The following is a 16,914-nucleotide window of genomic DNA, read 5'->3' on the forward strand; positions in this document are numbered from 1 at the left end:
CAATCTGTCTCTCCCTCTCATTCACTGGCTTGCTCACGCCCTACAGTTCAGGAGGGGACGGCTTCCTGGAGAATGTGACCACCTTACCTAGTAAGTAGCCATTCGGGGCTTGAATCTGTCTACTGTTCCATCTATCTGGCCCCTTGGTTTCCCGAGAGTGCCTCCCAGCAAAGGAACAAATGACATCGGCCTCATGGCCCACTCTTTAAGTAGGAGACAGGAGGCTATGAAAAAGCCAAGGTGGGTAGAATAAACACTGGATTTAGAGCCTGAAGATCTGGGTTCAATCTCTGGCTCTCCAATGTGCTTGTCAGGTGACCTAGGACAAGTTACCCACTATTCTTAGCCTCGGGTTTTTCCAAGAGGCCCAGGAAGTGCTGAGACAAATTAGGTAGTGACCCTTCAATGCACTGTGAATTGTATTAAAAATGTATTTTTAATGTAATGTAATTGTATTAATACAATATAATACAAGAGTGAGAGGCTCTTGCCACCCTGGCCCACATAGTCATCAGGTCATTTCAACTTAGGGTGGCTGCAGCTTATGTCCAGGACACACACTGCCTCCGTGCCTCTCCCCAGGAAGCATGAGGATGATAACACAGCCCACTTTGGGGTCCTAGGTCCCACGGTACCAGAGAAGCTATCCTGCTTTCTGTTCTGAGCCGTCTGCATTCTGTTCGCCCTCTCCTCTTCCAGATATCCTTCGGGAGTTTAACAGAAACCTCACAGGCTACGCCGTGGGCACGGGTGACGCCAGTGACATGAATGCATTCCTCAATCAAGCTGTTCCTGGAGCAAAGGCTGAGTACGGCATTTGGGGAGGGAGGGAGCCTGCAGGGTAGGGAGTGGAATGCGAATAGTACCCTTTAAGATCATAGTGCTGGCCTCTACGTGCAAAGGGGCACTTAGCCACTTGTGAGGCTCAGGCTGCCCTCTTCCCTGCTGCCCTGTGACGAAGGTTGTAACAGGCTAGAGAGGCTGTGGCCTTGGAGAGATGTGATGCCCCTACGGGTTCAACTCCTGACCTTGCCTTCATGTGCAGCATGTTCTCATACCTGGACGAATCGACTAACCTTATCCAATGTTTACAACTCACCAAGGCACAACAGTGCTAGAGAGATCCACTCCCCGCAGAACCTCACAAGTGGCAGTTCCCCAAAAAGATCAGAGAGGGCCAACCAAATGGATGGGGCAAGCCTTCTGGCCCTAGAGGCATGTGGAGTAATGAGTCATGTCCCCTCCTTAGCCCCATGATGGAACTAACAAGAAATGCAATGGAGAAGCCCAGAGGCACCCAAAGAAGAGCAACCGCCAGCCTCCTGGGATGGTCTCCAAGGGGGCCCCTACCCTGCTCCTAGAGACCCCAGCAGCCTAGGTCTTCTTGCTCTGTGCAGCTCCTGGCTCAGCCATCTGAGCCTCTGTCACATGTCATCTTCTTGTTCAACCTTCTGGTTGAGGGGTGTGGCCCCCAGACCTACTCCCTCAGCCTGGGAAGACTCTTGGTAATAGAAACAGCTGGGGACAGATGGTCCCACCGCCATGTCCTGGGAGTTCACCTTGCTATGGATCCATCCCACCCAGGTCTATAACAGGGCCCTGAACAAGTGGAAATGGGGAGCTCAGGTGCCTGAAATCTATTCCTTCCACAAATTGTAATTTTTTTTTTTTTTTTTTTTGAGATAGAGTCTCATTCCATCAACCAGGCTGGAGTGCAGTGGCACAATCTCTGGAGTACAGTGGCACAAGCTCACTGTAACCTCCACCTTCCGGGAGTGATTCTCCTGCCTCAGCCTCCTCAGTAGCTGGGATTACAGGCTTCTACCATCACAGCCAGCTAATTTTTGTATTTTTAGTAGAGACAGGGTTTCACCATGTTGGCCAGGCTGGTCTCAAACTCCTGACCTCAAGTGATCCGTACACCTAGCTTCCCAAAGTACTTGGATTACAGGCGTGAGCCACTGTACCCGGCCTACATTTTTTTTTTCAAAGATGGGATTTCACTCTGTCACCTAGGCTGAGTGCCCTGGCATGATCTCAGTTCACTGCAACGTTCACCTCCCAGGCTCAAGCAATCATTCCACCTCAGCCTCCCTAGTAGCTGGGACTACAGGCATGTACCACTATACCTGGCTAAGTTTTTTGTAATGTTTGTAGAGACAGGGTTTTACCCTGTTGCCCAGGGTGGTCTCAACCTCCTGGGCTCAAGCAATCCTCCCACCTCAGCCTCCCAAAGTGCTGGGATTACAGGCATGAGCCACCAGGCCTGCCACCTTCCATAAATTATAAACCCAGTCATGTGTAGAGCACATGTGATTCCCTACCTCTTTCTGAAAGAAGCATTTAGACAAGTTTACAAAAATATATATATGTACGAGAAAAATCACAGCCATTGGAGGAAATAAAGAAGTAACTGTGTCGATATGAACATTTTTATGTTTATTATGTTTGAGCATCAAACTCAGCTTCCTGGCAGCCGGAGTGAAAAGAGGAAGCATGCTAAAAATTTCATAGGTCTAATTTTAGGATCTAAACTAGTCTTCCAAAAGAGATGAATGGTTTCTTCACATGGAATCCTAAAAACCCTTTTGCATGTGGAGTCCCAGAAAGGAGACCATGAGTAACCAATATAATTGGCAGTACCTTTGACTACGGCTGCAGGACAGACACATCATTGGCTTTTCAAATGATTATCTGTTGTAATAACTTTGCAGAAGAGGCAAGTCGCTCCTGGTCTCTGAGCCTCGGGATCTCTGCCAGCTCATGCAGTGGGGATGATACTGTAGAAGCCTCTGGTTCAGGCCCCTGAGGAGGAAAACTATGGGTACTGTTCCTCCACAGAAGAATGGGTTTTCTCTCTTTCTTAGGGATCTTATGAGCCAAGTCCAAACTCTGATGCAGAAGATGAAAGATGACCATGTGAGTCAGATTTATGGTTATTTCTAAATATTAATTTTCTAACTCACTAAAATTGTCTTCAAATGAAGTGGTCTGCCATGAAAAGCAGTGAGCCCCGTATTATTAGAGACATTCAAGCAGTGGTCGGACAGCCCCCTGACAGAGGTCCTATGGAGGAGATTATGTCAGTGTGGAGAGCTTTGTTGCTGGGCACAGTGACACTGAAAATCCATCCTGATGCTAAGATTCTGTGGTCTATAAATAAACCTCTAAAATTCCTTCAGTTCAGAGATGCCGATTCCATTATTTCAAGTGGGCAAGGATGTTATAGAGGGTTGACTGGATTTCCTAGGGCAGGGATATTTTTGTTTCCTTGTTGGAAATTACCAAGCATTTTCCTCCTTCCATATAGAGAGTAAATTTCCATGAAGATTGGAAGGTCATCACAGTGCTGATTGGAGGCAGAGATTTATGTGACTACTGCACGGATTCGGTAATGGGGGCCAGGTCCAGGCCTACGTGTTGTTCCTAACTTTGCCCAGTAGGCATTGGAGATCTTCCCTGAGAACAGTTCCTAAAACCAATCCTAGGATTATCCAGCTACACCCATGTCTGCACATATACACATACAACACACACACACACACACACACACTTCTTACCCCACCACCCTCCAGGTTCTTGGCACCATCTCCATGTCCTAGGTGGTGAGGTAGCATGTGGCAGATATATGTGGTATTTCTACTCCTCTCTCTTACAACTCCTGAGAATTCAGAAAGAGGAAACTGTAGCAAGCAATTGGTAGGAGAAGTCTCCACTTTCTACTCCTGAACCAAAGCTCTGGCTAAAGTTTCTAGTCTTCCCACTGGCCCATCTTTGACAACAGCAAGTAGTCAACTATTCATCTCAGATTTTGACGTGGTGAGCTGGCCACAGCTGGAAGCTAGAGGGGGAACAACTCCTTAGGGCTGGAGCCAGAAGGGAAGTTGAGAACTGCCTCCACTGCCCTCTCACCCTAATCAGTTTCTCCTCTTCCTCCTTCCTGTCTCTTTCTAGAATCTGTATTCTGCAGCCAACTTTGTTGACCACCTCCGCGATGCCTTGGATGTCCTACATAGAGAGGTGGGTAGGGGGCTTCCGTAAGCTGGTAACAGCTCAAGCATTGTGAGGGTGAAGGTGGATGGGGGGAAAGAATAGGAGAAGAACCCCCTTCTTTCAAGGAGACAGCCAGGGGCATGGGTTCCTTCCATTTTCAGAACCCCAAGGAAAGCTTATTCTGTGTGGAATCAGCCCAGAAGGGTCTCAGGTCTGAAGAAGGGAAGGCTGTTCCCCCAACACTACCTGGGACACTCGGTGGAATTGTCTAATGTCTCCCTACTACTATCTGGGACATTTTTTTGGTGGTAGCAGCCAGGTGGCCCCCAGGCTGGGCACTGCATTCTGAGCCGCAGGGTGGGTCTAGAGCAAGCTCCTGTCTGGTCCTGCACCCAGCAGCACATTCCCCCTCCACCACCACCATCCTCTGGCAAGGACAAGCTGCCCTGGCTGCCTGACACAGGGCACTCTGACCACCAGATGCTCCTCTGGTGGGCTGAGCCCGCATGCCTACTCAACAGAGTTAGGCCAGGTTGGGCTGGAGGGAACAGGTCGCCTATCTCACCAAAGGTAATTCTAATGTATCTGGGCTCACTACATGATGGCCAAACAGAGATGATCTCTTAGCCTTTATTGTCCCACTCCAGGAGGTGCCATTGCTGCTGCAGCCCCTTTGGGTGGCACCCATGGAGTTGTGTGATGTACAGCCTATAAGACCCTACGAGGTAGCCCTGTATAGACTCCTCAGAACTCAACTCCAGAAAGACCAAGCTGGATTGCTAAAGGAACCCATTCCTCAGGGTCCTGAGACAGCCCCAGGAAGAAGCCCCCAGAGCCCCCCTCTCATCCGCAGCTTTTCCCTTAGGTGCCCAGAGCCCTGGTCAACCTCGTGGATTTCTTGAACCCCAGTGTCATGCGGCAGGTGTTCCTGGGAAACCCGGACAAGTGCCCAGTGCAGCAGGCCAGGTAGGCAGGTCCTGGCTGTCCCCACACTGGAGATGCCCTCACCTCCTGGTCTGGCCCACAGGCAGTGGTGATGCCTCAGGGTCTTTGCGACTTGGTCTATCCATGTGTCCAAGTCTGTAAAGGAGGATTCCTGCCAGAACGATCCCCTTCCGGGAGGCTGGAGCCGTGACTCCCCTGTTACCCAACCTCAAGGTGCCTGGCAGGAACTTCTGTGATACCAGGCAGCCACAGAGGGGAGGGATCGAAGTTGGGACAGAGGCTGGTGTCTAAGAGACAGGATAGCCCAGACTGTGAACATGGGCAGTGGTTAGGGATGTAGACATGTGTGGTCAAACTGTAACAGAAAGCAAGGAAAAGGTCCGAGCAACTCAGTTACCTTCAGGGGAAGAAGAGGATTAGGAGGGACACAGGGAGTTTCAAACTGGGAATGTTTTGTTTCTTAAACTGGGCCATAAGTACATGGGTGTGTGTTTTATTGTTCTTTGTATCTTACACATCTATTTACTTAGCAAATCTTACAGAACTTCCTGTGTACCAGGCATTGTTTCAAGTGCTTTAGAAATCTCTCTTTTAAGTAGATGTGATGAGTATGAAAAGGGCACTTATGTGAATGAAGGAGAGGTCTAGGGCATAGCATCAGAGGCCCAAAAATACCAGCTCCAATACCAGAGGATGCATTTTCTTTTTAATTAAACACTAAATTTTCACTGCCCAAATTCATTTGCTCAGCTGAGTAATTGGTTGCAGGCCCAGCACCTGCAGTCCAACACTTGTGCTCTGTTGGTTTGAGAGGGTCCTGATTCCCACACCGGCTCCCTCCCTTGGGCTTTCTCCAATGCCCCTGTCAGGCCTGAAGCCTGCCCCTGAGCATGTGCGCCAGAGCTCAAGACTTCAGTGCTCCTAAACCAGGGTGGGAGGGAGCCTCTCCACCCCTCCCCTGAACCTGGGCAATCAGAACCAGCACCTGATGGAAGCCTAGGCTCTGGGGCCTCCTGCCTCCCCATCTTTGTGCAGCGTTTTGTGTAACTGCGTTCTGACCCTGCGGGAGAACTCCCGAGAGCTGGCCAGGCTGGGGTCCTTCAGCCGAGCCTACCAGGTAAGACCAAGAAGGGACCATCCTGTGTCCTCTCCCCGACACTCACTCTAACACACAGCCCAGAGCCCCCAGGGAAGGAAGGGCTGGTCAGGGCTTGCGGGGAGACGGGGAGCACCCTGGTTCCCTTCCTCTGTCTCACGTCACTGTGCTGTCTCAGGCCCCCTGGTTGGAATCATCCCAGTAGGATCCAGGTGGGAAAGCCCTCATGGGCCAGCTACCCTTGAAGGCTTAACCCCAACTCCTGGCCCGGAGCCCTGGATGCCTCATGAGACCCCCTTTCCCTCCCCGACACTCCCACTCCAAAGGCAGGTGCCGAGCCTCTGGCGGGTCTTCCCAGGTTTTTTATCCCTTTTGGGACTTCCTGCCTAGCCCTTCAGAGAGAGTAGTCTACTTACAATCAATACAAAAAGGTGACCCAACCTGTTTCCAAATTCTCGAAAGGGACTTGCCATCAGGTGCGTTTGTGTTCTCAAGGGAAAGGCTGAGTCGGCCCCTTCACCCAGGGAGGTGGGCTGCCCATCATCCCTGCTCTTGCCTCAAGGGGCCCTGGGCCCACCCAGGGCCTGTGCTGAAGACCCTGTGCGTGTGTCTCCAGAGCAGCATGCGTGAGCTGGTGGAGTCAGGCCGCTATGACACACGGGAGGACTTTTCGGTGGTGCTGCAGCCCTTCTTCCAGAACGTCCAGCTCCCTGTCCTGGCGGTATGTCCCCTGCCCTCACCCATGGTGCTCTTTTAGAGGAAGAAATTCAAGGCAGAAATGCCAGTTGCTTCCATGAGCATGTGCATAAAATGGGAAAGACACAGCTTTCCAGGGGCTGTGCTGGCAGGTGCAGGCTCCCTGAATACCTGAGCCGTATCCGTATGTGTGAGGCTCCCATGACCCCTGTAACAGCCTCCATTGTGTTGAGCACCTACTAGTGCCAGGCACTGTGCTTTCCGTAAATAAAATTGTCACATCTGTGTTTGGAAATGAGTGTGATCAACCGCATGGAACACAGGTGTAGAGATCATTTGGGAAGTAAGGGACAGGGAGGCCGACACGAACACAGCCAGCTCCGGATGACTAGCTTTCTGCCACACACGTGGTCTCTCTCGTGTGCAGCACCGCGGTTACAAGGGAGCATTCTGGGGGTTCTCTGTTTCCACCCGGGCCATGCCCTTTGCCTGGCACTTCTACTCTGAACAGAAGAGATCTGTGAGTGGACCCGGTGAGGACTGAGGTCTGTTCCCCTGGGTTGCCATCCCAAGAGGCTCACCTAACTGGAGGGAAGTGGGAAGGAGAGCAGCTCTATGCACCCCCAGCACCTCCAGACAAAAAGGCTGGTGTCAGGGGACCCAGCTACGCAGGCCTTCCCCAAGGCTTTGTTCCATTCTCCCCACCAATACCACCAGGACCAGCAGACCAAAAGCTGGGAAGTCGCTTTTCCCATCTGTCTGGCCAAGACTCTCTGCAGGACCAGGATCTCACTCCTTCATCCATGGCATGGCCTCAGGCATTACATGAATGTGCCCCCAAATAAATATGACACTTTTCTAATTAAACAAGGGGCACTTATAGGGTCAAAAAGGAAGGTTGGGGTTGGGGTCACCTGAAACTATTATGTGTGAGATCGCCCGCATCTCTCTCTTAAGGTGAGAGGGCCCTGTAGGGGCTGGTGACCTGGAGCATTCCCAGGGGAAGGAAGGTGTTGAGTGGTCAGTCCCAGGGGCCAGGCCCGCTGGTGGTGGCTCGCTCTGAAGCAATAGGATCTTGAGGGGGTATATTGGTCTCTTTCAGGATGGGCTCCCAGATACGTCCTTCTTCGCCCCAGACTGCATCCACCCAAGTCAGAAATTCCACTCCCAGCTCGCCAGAGCCCTTTGGGCCAATATGGTAAAATAAGTGGGGTGTCCCTTGTTCCCTGGGGTTCTAGTCTAGGGCAGAGCACCAGCCCCTACAGAATGGAGACTTGTAAGTGAGGCTGAGGGGGCAGTGGCTGGCACATCTGTAGACGTCTATGCGGTTGGAAATGTGGAGTCCTTAAGAGCCTGCTCGGCCTGAGCTCGGCTGCACCCTCTCCTCAGAGCTTTGAACTCTGAGGAGGGACCTCTCTACAGAAACGCAAGCCAAAAACCCCACATTCATTCAACTTTCCCTGTGTGCCAGCCACCATGTCAGGTGGTTTAAGCCATGTTATCTCATTTACGGCTCTCCACATCCCTGCTAGAGAAGCATGATGAGTCCCCGAGGAAGCTACTCCCAGAGAAGCAAAGCGACTGGCCCAAAACCCCACGGCTGGCAACTGGCAGAGCCAGAAGCGGGAGCCAAGCCCCCCTGAAATTGAGTTCTGAGCTTTCCCCACTGCAGGATGCTGCCAGGGAATGTTCACTTCCATGGAAACAAACTACTACACCCGTGTCTCTCTTTTCTTCCCTGATCAGCTTGAACCACTTGGAAGCAAAACAGAGACCCTGGACCTGAGAGCAGAGATCCCCATCACCTGCCCCACTCAGGTAAGAGGGGAGGACCTGTCTGGCTCCTCTCCACAAACCAGGACACACAGTTCACCCTACCCACTTCGTCTTCCACCCCAGCTTCCTCAGCACCCATCTCGCCCCCTTACTGAGGCCTGAGAGATTTGGAGGATGGAGGGGAGTCCATGAGAATGGACAGGGGAGACGAGAGGGGAGACGAGAGTGCAGCCGCCATTGGGAATAGGAGACGCAGCAGGGAGAGGAGGACCAGGCCCCAGCAGAAGGAGGGGATCCTGGTGAGAAAAGTGCACTCTTGAGAGAGGCCATCGGGATGCCAGGAAAATGGCAAGAAGGCTTCTTTTAGCAGCGGTGTTTGGGGCAGATGAAAAAGTCTGACTACAGCTAGAGGGCCCAGGCAGGACCCCAGCAGGTTCAGGAGCTGTGGCTGGAGACAGGAGAGCCTGGATTAGGGAGATTCCACAAGGAAAGGATCACAGAGGAGAGCAGCAAAGGGCAGAGCCCAGAGCTGTATGGAGGAGGGACGAGGATGGGCCTACAAGGACACGGCAGCTACAGGCTCCTTTTAAGGAGGAATCTGTAAGTGGTTGTTCAGCTTGACTTCAGGCCTGGGGTGGGGCAGGTTCTCAGCCACATTGTCTTCAGCTCCTGTTTCTAGGCCCTGTCTTATGGCTTTTTAACCAAATAAGGCCAAGACCAGAGAGCCCTCAGCAGCAATAAAAGCAGAAAGCCTGACCCAATCTGGGAAGCTGGGTTTCCCTCCTAGGTCGGCCACACCACCCTCTCCCACCCTCCCTGCTGGGGAATGGACCTGCAGCTCCCCCGTGTGTCTGCTGGGAATCCTGAGAGAGTGGGCACCCCTGTTCACTGCCTGCTCCCTGTCTGCTGCCTGCCCTACCCTAGTCTTGGGCTCAGGCTCAGTCTCGTGTGCCATCAGGAGAGCAAGCATGGCAGGAAGAAGGGATGGGAAGTGAAGATAGTCGTAGTAGAGGGCTCAGTTGCTGGGTCTTGTACTTGGAGCTAAGGAGGTTGTCAGATTGTGCAACAACTAGTGCAACACAGATGCCTCTAGTCCAGGTGGTCAGATGCTGGCCAAAGGCCTGGAGCAAAACCTTAGAGGCCCCTACTGTGCCAGGTGTAAACTCTTTAACTGTTTTCCTAAGAATGCCTGGGGGTTCTAGGGGAGAAGCCAGGGAACGTGGGTAGTGGGGGCATTTGGGGACTCAGATATAGCCACAATAAGCCATACTGTAGGTATTTCAATATTTTACCAACCCTGTAGCCATACTGAATATCAGCCACGGAGCGCCCTTTCCAAACTGTCCACTCCCCTTCCATTACATAACAAAAGCAGCCATCATTTGCTCTTTCTTTCAACAAATGTGTATTGAGTACTGAGTTGGAGCCTAAGCCCTGGGTCAGGGAGAGCCCTGTCACTGTGGGCTTCAAGGCAACCGCTTCCAGGCTCTGCCCCAGATCAGGCAGAGACCCCCAAAAGGAGGCTGTTCCACCCAGCAGCATGTTAAGCACAGTGGGCTCAGCGCCTCCCTTCTAGACAGAGCCTGATGGAGCCACTGCACTGATTTGCAGAGGTGAGCAAATCCAGCCTCGTGGAACCAGTAGAAGCCCAGCCCGGGTGAAGGTGTTGCTAAGCAACCTTGGAGCTCGTTCTGAAAGGGTCCATCTGTTGGCTAGCCCAACTTCACTGTGTTCTGAGCATTCTGCATTCCTCGGGTCCCATCTGCTCCCTCCCATGTGCCTTGGAGTGATATAAAAGTCCACCAGTATCTCAGTGTGAGCTGACAGGGGCCCGGCAGCACATATTTTTGTCCTAGATGTGTCTAAACATAGAGGCAACAGGCGACAGGCAGGACGCAGTGGGGGGCGGGAGGCAGGAGGCCGAGATGGCTGTGAGCATGAGCTTTCTCAGCCTCCTCCCATCCCCAGTCTAACTGCTCATACATTCTGCGAGCCAGGTAAGGTGACTTAACAGCATACCGTGGATTTCTGTTGTACTTTCAAGTTGGACTGTCCTTTTACAGCCAACTTTTGACTAGCCATTCTGTGGACTGAGCCTATACTCTGCCTTAATGGGCTTTCTGCCCAGTCCTTTCCTAACCCCAGGGCAGCTGGCTGAATGCCTGGTCCTTTTTTTAGATTTCGTTCTTCTTGACCTCTCTGAAGCCCTTGTCAAAGGTCACCACCTCCCCTTTGAAATTCACTCCTTCCTGGGTTTGTGGACATTAAATCACCTTTATTTTTCTGGTCTTCTGGTTGCTGCCTTTAATGACCCTCCTCTTCCCTTTCCCCAGTCTTGAAAATGTAGATATTCTCCAATTTTCATGTCTCCATTCTGTTTTCTTTCCTTTTTCACTCGCTTTTTGAAACAGGGTCTTGCTCAGTCTCCCAGGCTGGAAGTGAGTGGAGCAATCACAGCTCACTGCAGCCTTGAACTCCTGGGCTCAAGCCATCCTCCCACCTCAGTCTCCTGAGTAGCTGGTACTGCAGGCATGCACCACCATGCCCAGCTAATTTTGGTTTGTTTGTTTGTTTTGGTAGAGGTGGGGTCTTGCCGTGTTGCTCAGGCTGGTTTTGAACTCTGGACTCAAGTGATCCACCAGCCTCAGCCTTCCAAAGAGCTGGGATTACAGGTGTGAGCTGCTGTGCCTGGCCTCTGTTTTCTTTTCTCTGTCTCCACATCCTCTCACTCTGAGACTTATTCATTTCCAGGATTTCCTGTGAAATTTCTTTGTGCTGGATTCGTCAGTCTCTCAGTCTGTGTCTTCGTTTCTTCTTTCCCGAAATCCAATCCTCTATTTCCGACCTTTAAAATACATGTCTCCTTGGATGCTCTATATGGTATAAGGCTACCCAAAAGGCAGATTAATGTATGATCAAGCAGGAGGGGGGCTGAAATAAGTTCATGTATTACACCCTGTCTTTTCTCGTAAGAAAAAGCAGAAGTCTCTCAAATTCCCTTAAACTTAGTTTGCTGTCTAGCAGTGTTTTTATATTGAATTACATAGGTGACATTGTTATCTTTTTGATGCTCAGAGCTTCTAAATCTAATCCTGCCATGACCCCACCACCATCTCAAGCTTCACATTCATTCAAAAAATAATTTTCTGAGCAAGGAGTGTCTAAATAGGAACTAATTCTTTGTCTTCCCAAACTCTCTGCTTCTTAGGAGTTCTCTATTTCTGTCAGTGTCATTGGAGTTTTCAAGTTCTGCAGGCACGAAATGTCAGGGACCCTATCTAATAGGATTCTTACCAGTCCTCCAGAATCTAATAGGATTCTTCCCACCTGTCCCTCTTCCCATTCCCACTGCCACTGCAGGGGCTTAGATCCTCATCACTTTGTACGTTAAAGGCTACCTAGTCCCACCTTCCCACCATGAAACAATAGACTTACGTAATCTTAGGTTCTCAGTGGGGAGGGCCTTAGACTTCTGTAGATGCAATCTCTCAGAGAATAATGGAATTCTTCTACCACATCCCTCCCAAGACACCCTATGGCCTCTGCTTAAATGTTCAGTTTTTTTAAAATTTATTTTACTTTAAGTTCCAGGATACATGTGCAGAAGGTGCAGGTTTGTTACAGAGGTATACATGCGCCATGGTGGTTTGCTGTACATATCAACCTGTCATCTAGATTTTAAGCTGTGCATGCATTAGGTATTTGTCCTAATGTTTTCCATCCCCAAATGTTCACACTTTCTTAAGGTGAGCTTTCAAACCACCTGAAATCAGTGTAGGTAGGAACCAACACTTTTGTTTTTTTAAATTAATAGTGATGGGGTCTCACTCTATTGCCCAGGCTGGTCTCAAACTCCTGAGCTCAAGCAGTCTTCCCACATTGGCCTCCCAAAGTGCTGGGATTACAGGTGTGAACCACCACACCCGGTGCTAGCACTTTTTTAATGGAATGCGATAGAAAACCTCATAGGACATCCCATGAAATGCCATTATGTCCTCCTGCCTCTGACTGCCACACCCAGCTGAGAGTCTTCTCAGTTCCAACCACTCACTGCACACATGGCTGCAAACCCCTGCCTCATATGGGTGTTTCTCCTTGGAATGTGGCCCCCTGTAAGGTGGCGACTGTACATCTGGTTTCATCCAACCAGCACAGAAGAGAAGAAAATCATGCCTCCTTCCCTGTGGAACGTTACACCTAGTAATGCAGCCAGGATGTTAATGGCCTTGTCCCGCAGCCAGTGACTCACGTTGCTGACTCACATCAGGAGGCTGTCTGGGCTCTGCCTCCCCAGGCAGCCCACACCATCTTTGCATGGCTGGCCTTGTGCTACCATTCAGTTGGCCCCCCTTTTACTCACGAGGCCTCCAAACCTAGCCTTCAAAAGCCAGTCAGGCTCCATCGAACCCGTCTTTCACGTCATCTGCTTGGCTCCAGGCCTTTAAACCACTCTGACTCACGCATGTACCAAGTGGTCAATGGTCAATAAACTCAGCTAAAAACAAGCCCAGTAAAACCCAATAAAAACCCATTAGACAGGGACATAGGAGTTGGGAAAAAAAGAAAAGAAGGGGAGTGGGGAGTGGAGAGAAAGCCCTGAGGCACCCGCCACAACCCTGGGCTGTTTCTGTCCTTGCCACGGCCTCAGTCTGTAACACATTCTAGTGTCTCCTTGACCTCTGGCCCTCTAGCTCTGCCTCCTTTTCCCCAACCTGTAGATCTTGTGATCAAACAGATTCAATGAAACACATTCTCCAGTTGCACTCACAGCACTTCCAAAAAGATCAGCTTTGTCTTTCCCTCAGTGCCTCCCATGCTGGTCACAGTAGGACTGGCTCCAGCCGCTGGACTCTCTAAGCCCAGTCTGGGCTCCTTTGAAGTGCAGGGAGAATGCCACTGAGTCTTGTCTCTGAGGACCCTACATCTCCAGATCTTGCCCCAGTTCCTCAGCAGGTGCTGCCCTGACTGGCCACACCGTTCTCTGATGCTTCACTGCCTCAGCTTCTCAAGTCTGTCTCCCCACCCGAGCCAGTTGTCTCTTTCTCTCCTCCCCTCATCCTGGCACCTAGAAACACTCTAACGCTTCGGCTGCTCAACCAGCGTGGGTCAGTTAGTTATAGAATGCTCCCAGATCACCCTCTCTGTTGGTGAATGCTGAGGGAATGCTTACTGTTAATCCGAGACAAGCCCAAGTAGCTACATGGACCTGCCACCATAAGCCCTCTTCTGTCTTATGCTGTTGTAGATGGTCCAGGGCTCACTTCTCCCACTTGGCCCTGAGTACCTCTCCATGAAAGGATGTCAGGGGCCGGGCACGGTGGCTCATGTCTGTAATCCCAGCACTTTGGGAGGCTGAGGCAGGTGGATCACGAGGTCAGGAGATCGAGACCATCCTGGCTAACACGGTGAAACCCCCGTCTCTACTAAAAATACAAAAAATAAAAAATAATAATAATAATAGCCGGGTGTGGTGGCAGGCACCTATAGTCCCAGCTACTCGGGAGGCTGAGGCAGGAGAATGGTGTGAACCCAGGACGCAGAGATCGCGCCACTGCACTCCAGCCTGGGAGACAGAGCAAGACTCTGTCTCAGAAAAAAAGAAAAAGAAAAAGAAAGGATATCTGTTACCAGCCCCTGTTTCAGACAGGAATGCTGAGACCAGAGGAAAGGGAAGACTTGTCGGGTGCCTCAGGGAACCAGGATCTGAGCTGGGGGCTGAGAGCTCTGTGTGGGTGGACTCTGTCCTCCCAGTCTCTTCCTTTCCCGCTGTCTGACCAACAGGGTTTTTGTTGGCCTGACCTCCATGTGAGGAATGGAACCAGGCAAGAGGCCGGTCCGGTCAGCTCTGGCCCCAGTTGGGCATTCATCACTTGTTCCCTAACCTGGAAGCAGTCCCTTCCTCACTCAGGCTCAGCTTCTGCTCATCTGTAAAGTGGGGCATTTGGGGGGTGCAAAGTCAGTCACCTACAATGCCAGGCAAGAACATGGTTGTGTACATGTGGTCAGGTATGAGACAAGATCACTTTTCCAACATTCTGGTTTTCCCTTTCCTTTTTTTTGAAACAGAGTCTTGCTCTGTCACCCAGGCTGGAGTGCACTGGTACGATATCAGCTTACTGCAACCCCTGCCTCCCAGCTTCAAATAATTCTCGTGCCTCAACCTCTCAAGTAGCTGGGATTACAGGTAGCTGGGATTACAGGTGTGTACCACCACACCTAGGGATGTGGGATTACAGGTGTGTACCACCACACCTAGCTAATTTTTTTTTTTTTTTTTTGTATTTTTAGTAGAGACAGGGTCCATGTTATGTTGTCCAGCCTGGTCTCGAACTCCTGGCTTCATGTGATCAACACCCCCATTGGCCTCCCAAAGTGCTGGGGTTACAGGTGTGAGCCACTGCACCCAGTCTAAATTTTTTTTTTTTTTAATTGAAACAGAATCTCACTCTGTTGCCTAGGCTGGAGTACACCGGCACAATTATAGCTCACTGTAACCACAAACTCCTGGGTTCAAGCAATCCTTCTGCCTCGGCCTCTTGAGTAGCTAGGACTACAGGCACATGCCACCATGTTGAGCTAATTTATTTTTGTAATTTGTTGTAGAGATGGGGTCTTGCTGTGTTTCCCAAGCTGGTATTAAACTCTTGGCCCTAAGCAATCCTCCTACCCTGGCCTCCCAAAACGCTGGGAATACAGGCATGAGCCACTGTGCCAGCCTGGTTTTTTCTGCTTGTTTCTGTTTTATTCCCAGATTCTCAGACCATGGGCTTACTACTCCACTGAGCACATTTTGTGGGAGTACACAGCCTGGACCCAGTTGGTGTTTCCTGATCTCAGTCTTATCAACTTGATCTTGCTTCCCTGTCATTTTTACGTTTTCTCATTAGCTTTCTCCCCATTTCTCCTTTGTCTGCTTCCTTCTTCCTTCTTTAATTAACCCCTTACCTGCTACTGGGTGGACTTGGGTTCTTTACTGGGCTTGTGTGAAAACTGATTGTGAAACAGATAGGTAAGTAGAGAATGAGGAGGATGTTTTACAAGAAAAAAAAATGACTCATACAGGAACCCAACCTAAAGAGGATAAGACATATAGTTCAAAGGAGGCAGAAAGAAAAAACATAACAGATATTCAAATATATTGATAATCATAATACTTTCTGGAAGAGAAAAAAAATGCTGAAACATGAATCCCTTGCTAGAGAAATTACAAAGCCAAGAAAATAGATAGGTCTGAGGATTAGGGAGCTGTTCAGTTGCTAGGAGGAACACAGAAGTGCAGACCCCAGACTACAATGGGTATGAAACCCTCTGCGGGCCTTGTGTTGTCCATCCCTTGCCAGAGCTGTTATGTAAAACCCTCTGGAAAATGAATGAAATTATGTTTATATAGTTCTTTCTATATAAGTGCAGAAGAATCATGTTAAATAAATCTACAGGGCAGGATTGTGTTTTTCTCCTTCTCACGCAAACTTCAGTGCTGTCAGATAACCTCTCCATGTGGTTTCTTTTCTCTTAGAAGGAGCCCTTCCTGAGAACCCCTCGGAACAGTAACTACACATACCCTACCAAGCCAGCCACTGAGGTAACCCCTGACTCACCTCTGCATCTCTCAGACAAACCATTTCCACCTGCCAGAGGCTCGGGTGTGGTACAGGCTTCAGAGTGTTCACTGAAGCAGAAATGTGCTTCTTACGTACTGGGGATTGGAATGTACAGAAAAGGCTCCCGAACCACGAAGCCCCAGGATTGCCCTAACATGTTCTCAAGTTGCTTACCTGACGTCAACCCCTAAGCAGAGGAAGTGCCTGTGGATTGATTTTCTTGACCTTGGCAATCCTGGGCTCACAGACATGGTTTCTGCTTAAGCAGCTCAGCCTCTCAAGAGGGAGAGGCTGCGGGTGTGATGTGGCATTGACTTCTCAGAAGGTGGAAGCTGAGTGGGAGGGAACTGCAATTTCAGGGGTGGGGCCCAAAAGGAAGTGGAGGCATGTTCATGTTCATGTTCATGTTCATGTTCCTGTGGGCCCCTAGGCCTTGTTTGGTTCAAGTCAGTCATTCTAGTGCTAAGGATTCAGAGCCCATGGTTAATTCCATTGGATGGACCATGTCTGTGAGCCTAGGACGGCCACCACAAAGATGGCCTGGAGGACCCTGGACTACACCATGACTGGCAGTCAGGCCTGGTCCAGATCAGGTCTGTTGGTCACCAGGATGGGGTTCGACCAGCAGTTTCGGTTTCACACCTATACTATATCCAGTCTCATGCTGGGGGCTAGAAGGCATGGAGAGAAGTATTGAACATGGTCCAGACCAGGAGAAGTGAGAGCCCAGTAGAGTTTCACAATTATTGAGCACATACTATGTGCCAGATGCTATTCCAGGAAGACAGAAGTGTCAACCAGACAGGT

The 16,914-nt window shown here is 50.4% G+C and overlaps 1 protein-coding gene across 1 annotated transcript in view; it reads left to right on the forward strand.

The window, feature by feature from the left end:
• Positions 1–16,914, forward strand: part of PLB1 (phospholipase B1) — a 169,595-nt gene that overhangs the window by 124,123 nt on the left and 28,558 nt on the right. The window contains exons 36-46 of the mRNA XM_007971076.3: positions 47–90; positions 700–808; positions 2,868–2,919; positions 3,311–3,391; positions 3,955–4,020; positions 4,859–4,959; positions 5,974–6,055; positions 6,651–6,755; positions 7,833–7,928; positions 8,477–8,548; positions 16,023–16,088. Coding sequence (XP_007969267.3) covers positions 47–90; positions 700–808; positions 2,868–2,919; positions 3,311–3,391; positions 3,955–4,020; positions 4,859–4,959; positions 5,974–6,055; positions 6,651–6,755; positions 7,833–7,928; positions 8,477–8,548; positions 16,023–16,088 — 874 coding nt within the window. The remainder of the gene's footprint in view (positions 1–46; positions 91–699; positions 809–2,867; positions 2,920–3,310; positions 3,392–3,954; positions 4,021–4,858; positions 4,960–5,973; positions 6,056–6,650; positions 6,756–7,832; positions 7,929–8,476; positions 8,549–16,022; positions 16,089–16,914) is intronic.

This window comes from Chlorocebus sabaeus, chromosome 14 (assembly GCF_047675955.1).
Source record: "Chlorocebus sabaeus isolate Y175 chromosome 14, mChlSab1.0.hap1, whole genome shotgun sequence".
Taxonomy (NCBI): domain Eukaryota; kingdom Metazoa; phylum Chordata; class Mammalia; order Primates; family Cercopithecidae; genus Chlorocebus; species Chlorocebus sabaeus.